The 5000-nt window shown below is 45.9% G+C and overlaps 1 protein-coding gene across 2 annotated transcripts in view; it reads left to right on the top strand.

The window, feature by feature from the left end:
- cpne4a (copine IVa) overlaps window positions 1-5000 on the top strand; it is a 40141-nt gene that overhangs the window by 6298 nt on the left and 28843 nt on the right. Inside the window, exon 2 of one of the 2 annotated variants that reach the window (XM_060861440.1) lies at window positions 897-1086. In XM_060861440.1, the coding sequence (XP_060717423.1) occupies window positions 916-1086 (171 nt within the window). In that variant the 5' untranslated portion in view covers window positions 897-915. Of the gene's footprint in view, window positions 1-896; window positions 1087-4819; window positions 4872-5000 lie in introns of those variants that run through there. The other variant, XM_060861441.1, reaches the window with a different exon arrangement.

The following is a 5000-nucleotide window of genomic DNA, read 5'->3' as shown; positions in this document are numbered from 1 at the left end:
TGTCCCAGTAGGTTTTAGTGAGGACTTCTCAAATTCCACTGAGATGACAGGACTGGTTTCAGACAGGTTTCCTATCACACACACACACACACACACACACACACACACACACACACACACACATCTCTGCTCTCCCGGTGTGTGATGGATGAGGCTGTCGGTTGTCACTGAGCTCGTACAGCAGTGATGGATGGTTATGGAGCAGCTGGGAATCTGTGTTTGATTGAGCTGTAAAGATCTCGCTGTGAGCAGTTACAGTAATTCTGATGACGAACACAATACACACGATGTTAAATCGCTGATACACACCGTGTTAAATCACACTGAGTGTGTTGGAGGACAGCCAGAGGAGGATATACAGGGTTTGAGCTGCAGTGTGGTCAGAATACATGCTGAGAGATTATTGGATCCTGTAGACCTTTATTAAACATCCTGGACAGCTGAACTGTCTGGGCGTGGCTTAATATTCTAATGAACAAGGTTGATTGACAGGGCTTTTGATGTGAGCTTTTTCTGTACAATACGATGCGATACTGTTCAGTATATTGAGACGTCGCCACTTTTACTGTAATTTGACAGACATGTAGTTCTGTAAAGCTGCTCTGAGACAATGTCAATTATTAAAAGCGCTATACAAATAAATTTGAATTTGAATGTGAATTTAGGCCACACCTCCTTCACAGTCACTAAGAGTATTAAGATAAAATGAATAATATTAATGTTATAACAAATTGAATTATTGTGTAGAGAAAAGAATAGTTTTGTTTGTAACCCAATCTCTGCTCCTTCACGATACCAGCTCTGGTGTATTTAACTGTTTAACTGCAGAGTTAAGTTTATAAATGGATCTATAATCTTTTCCTCAGCTTTGAGTCTTTCCTGTTTTTCCTTCACAGCATCAGCACTGAACTGAAGATGAGTGATATCTACGAGTCGGCCGCCACCTCGCTGGGGCTCTTTAACAGTCCCTGTCTGACTAAAGTGGAGCTGCGTGTGACGTGTAAAGGAATCTCAGACCGGGACGCTCTGTCCAAACCTGACCCCTGCATCCTGCTGAAGATGCAATCTCACGGCCAGTGGATCGAGGTGAGACGTGCGGCGTTCACGTTCCTGTGTTTATACAGACCAGGGAAGTGAAATGGATGAAATGTGACCTGTGTCCTAAATGTTCTAGTGCACTAGATGGGGCACAGAGTGTGCACTAGTGAAGTGTCTCCTGTAGACTTCATGTATTATGCTCCACGTCTCACGTTGAGTTTCTTCATTTACTTCAGTGTAATATGAAGAACATCTGATTTATTCCAGAGAAATCCTGATTCACGTGTAAAAAATCAGCTACACAGTTAGATTAACTGAAGGTCGACAAGATCAAATAATATATCTTTTCTCAGGAAACAGCGTAGCTAATTAACGTGTGTGTGTGTTTGTGTGTGTGTGTGTGCGCCGCATATGTTCTCAGTGAGATCTCTCTGTGTGTTTTGTGCCAACTCAACAGCCGGATCCTTTCACATCGCCCCCTTCGTTCCTCATTAGCCGTTTACCAAAACAGCGCCGTTTCTGCTCATTGTGTGTGTGAAAGAGAGTGTGAGTGTGTGTGTGTGAGTGAGTGGGAGTGAGAGTGGCTGTGTGATTGAGTGAGAGAGTGAGAAGGAGAGAGTGTGTGTGAGAGTGAGTGGGCGTGAGAGTGGCTGTGTGATTGAGTGAGAGAGAGAGAGAGAGAGAGTGTGTGAGAGTGGATGTGTGTTAGAGAGAGTGTGTGTCTTCCAGTGTGTGTTGGTGTGTATGTGTTCCAGTGTGTTTTGGTGTGTGTGTTTGAGTATGTGTTCGAGTGTGTGTGTTCCAGTGTGTGCTGGTGTGTGTGTGTTCGAGTGTGTGTTTGAGTGTGTGTGTTCCAGTGTGTGTTGGTGTGTGTGTGTTCCAGTGTGTGTTGGTGTGTGTGTTCCAGTGTGTGTTTGAGTGTGCGTGTGTTCCAGTGTGTGTTGGTGTGTGTGTGTTCCCGTGTGTGTTGGTGTGTGTGTTACAGTGTGTGTTGGTGTGTGTGTTTCAGCTTGAGGTAATATCACATGAAATATTGTAAAATAGATCATTTTGTGCGTTTTATGGTGCTCTGTTTCCTGAGGCAAGCTGCTGAGGTCGTCACATCATTTTAATCATTTTCATCATTCCTGAGTCCTCGAGGCAGCGGCGTGTCCCTGTGAGGTGTTTAAACAAAACTGATGTTTTTTAAATCAGTGCCTGAAATCAAAAGACCCGAAAACTTCTCAGCTCGAATTTTGAGTTTTATAGAAAAAAAGCCAGAGAGTTAATACTTAGAGACTAACTCTGTGTATGTTAAGTCACTTATATCTGTTCTGTGGGCGTGGTTGGTGGGCGTGGTTGGCGGGTGTGGTTGGCGGGCGTGGCTGGTGGGCGTGGCTGGTGGGTGTGGTTGGTGGGCGTGGCCTCTCCATTGTTTCACTTTGGCTCCAGTTAAAAACTTGGCAACGTTGTGTATATACTGTACAGAATATATAAGCTGAACTTTACTTCATTCCAAGTTGTATATTTATTTGTATCGTCTCTACACATCTGTAATAATAAATCATTTATGACAGGAGAAGATGAAAGTTCTTACTGAATTCTCACACTCTATCACAAAGTCTGGTACAGAATTCACAGCCCAGTTTACTGGGGTCTCATACAGACGAGTCATAAGCAATAATTAGAACTACAATCAGCCGGAGGAGGTGTGATGAGAAATCCTCATAATAAATCCATTAATAATGTAACAACAGCAGCTAATGTTTGAGCTCTGTGATGTAGCAGTCATGCTGAGACGCACGTAGCACAGAACACCTGTTCCTCTAGTGGCTTAATCATCGTCGCTGGTGATCAGGGCGTGTGTCCTGAGGCGCGTTTAGAGCTATTCACCAGTTACACAAGACAAAATGAAATACAACCATTATTCAAAGCACAGATCACAGTCCAGAGACAAGACTAATCCACTCTTCATAGATAGTACAGTAAAGTGGTGCTGATGTGGGCGTGTCCTACTTCAAAATACCTCATTCATGGGCGTGTCCTACTTCAAAATACCTCATTCATGGGCATGTCCCAGTTTGTAGAACCTCATTCATGGGCGTGTCCCAGTTTGTAGAACCTCAGTCATGGGTGTGTCCCTGTTCGTAGAACCTCATTCATGGGCATGTCCCAGTTTGTAGAACCTCAGTCATGGGCGTGTCCCAGTTTGTAGAACCTCATTCATGGGCGTGTCCCAGTTTGAAGAACCTCATTCATGGGCGTGTCCCAGTTTGTAGAACCTCATTCACCGGCATGTCCCAGTATGTAGAACCTCATTATGGGCCTGTCCCAGTTTGTAGAACCTCATTCATGGGCGTGTCCCAGTTTGTAGAACCTCATTCATGGGCCTGTCCCAGTTTGTAGAACCTCAGTCATGGGCGTGTCCCAGTTTGTAGAACCTCATTCATGGGCGTGTCCCAGTTTGAAGAACCTCATTCATGGGCATGTCCCAGCTTGTGGAACCTCAGTCTTGGGCGTGTCCCAGTTCGTAGAACCTCAATCATGGGCGTGTCCCAGTTCGTAGAACCTCATTCATGGGCGTGTCCCAACTTGTAGAACCTCAGTCTTGGGCGTGTCCCAGCTTGTAGAACCTCAGTCATGGGCGTGTCCCAGCTTGTAGAACCTCATTGATGGGCGTGTCCCAGTTTGTAGAACCTCATTCATGGGCGTGTCCCAGTTTGTAGAACCTCATTCATGGGCGTGTCCCAGTTTGTAGAACCTCAGTCATGGGCCTGTCCCAGTTTGTAGATCCTCATTCATGGGCGTGTCCCAGTTTGTAGAACCTCATTCATGGGCGTGTCCCAGTTTGTAGAACCTCAGTCATGGGCGTGTCCCAGTTTGTAGAACCTCATTCATGGGCGTGTCCCAGTTTGTAGAACCTCAGTCATGGGCGTGTCCCAGTTTGTAGAACCTCAGTCATGGGCATGTCCCAGCTTGTGGAACCTCAGTCATGGGCGTGTCCCAGCTTGTAGAACCTCATTCATGGGTGTGTCCCAGTTTGTAGAACCTCATTCATGGGCGTGTCCCAGTTCGTAGAACCTCAGTCATGGGCGTGTCCCAGTTTGTAGAACCTCATTCATGGGCATGTCCCAGTTTGTAGAACCTCATTCATGGGCGTGTCCCAGTTTGTAGAAACTCATTTATGGGCGTGTCCCAGTTTGTAGAACCTCAGTCATGGGCGTGTCCCAGTTTGTAGAACCTCATTCATGGGCGTGTCCCAGTTCGTAGAACCTCAGTCATGGGCGTGTCCCAGTTCATAGAACCTCATTCATGGGTGTGTCCCAGTTCGTAGACCCTCATTCATGGGCGTGTCCCAGTTTGAGAAAGTGTCCAATCTGAGATGCAGCTGTCACAGAATCACATGTAGCAGATATTAGTTTCCAACATCATCCAATGCTAATTCTGAAGTTTTGCTTTTTTGTATCACTGTTTTCGGCTCCTCAGGCTGTAAAGGGCCTACAAATGGCTGCTTAGGCAGGAAGTGCATTAGTGCATCAGTAGGTAACAGCAGTCTGACCACAGTAATGGCTGCGCTGCGTTGTGTTAATGTTCATTGTTTTTTAGTAAGCAGCTTTTTGTGAGGGTTTGAGCTCCAGAAGAGTCCAGTGTGAGGTGATTTCCTGCATTCCCTCATCCTGCTGATGCACATCTGATGAGCTGAATCAGAGGATTTTAAGCAGCAAAAGCAGAAAAACTTGCAGTGTGTGAACTCTTCAGCGTGCACTGGGACCAAGGCCGTGCCTCTGACTGCACAATACACACTTTACACCTGTCCTGTGTTCTGTACGGCGTGGAGTAAACCATGTTTGTAGGTCAGTAACGGCTGAGAGCAGGAATGATAGATTAATGCTGGTGATGTGAGGTGTGTGTTAGGACTGGAACACCACATGACCAAGCAAAACACTGACAGGAAAGAGCAGAAAGACACAAAGATGCTCAGA

Source organism: Tachysurus vachellii, chromosome 25 (genome assembly GCF_030014155.1).
Source record: "Tachysurus vachellii isolate PV-2020 chromosome 25, HZAU_Pvac_v1, whole genome shotgun sequence".
NCBI lineage: Eukaryota > Metazoa > Chordata > Actinopteri > Siluriformes > Bagridae > Tachysurus > Tachysurus vachellii.
The sequence above is the reverse complement of the archived record's forward strand: the minus strand, read 5'-3'. Positions and strand labels throughout refer to the sequence as shown.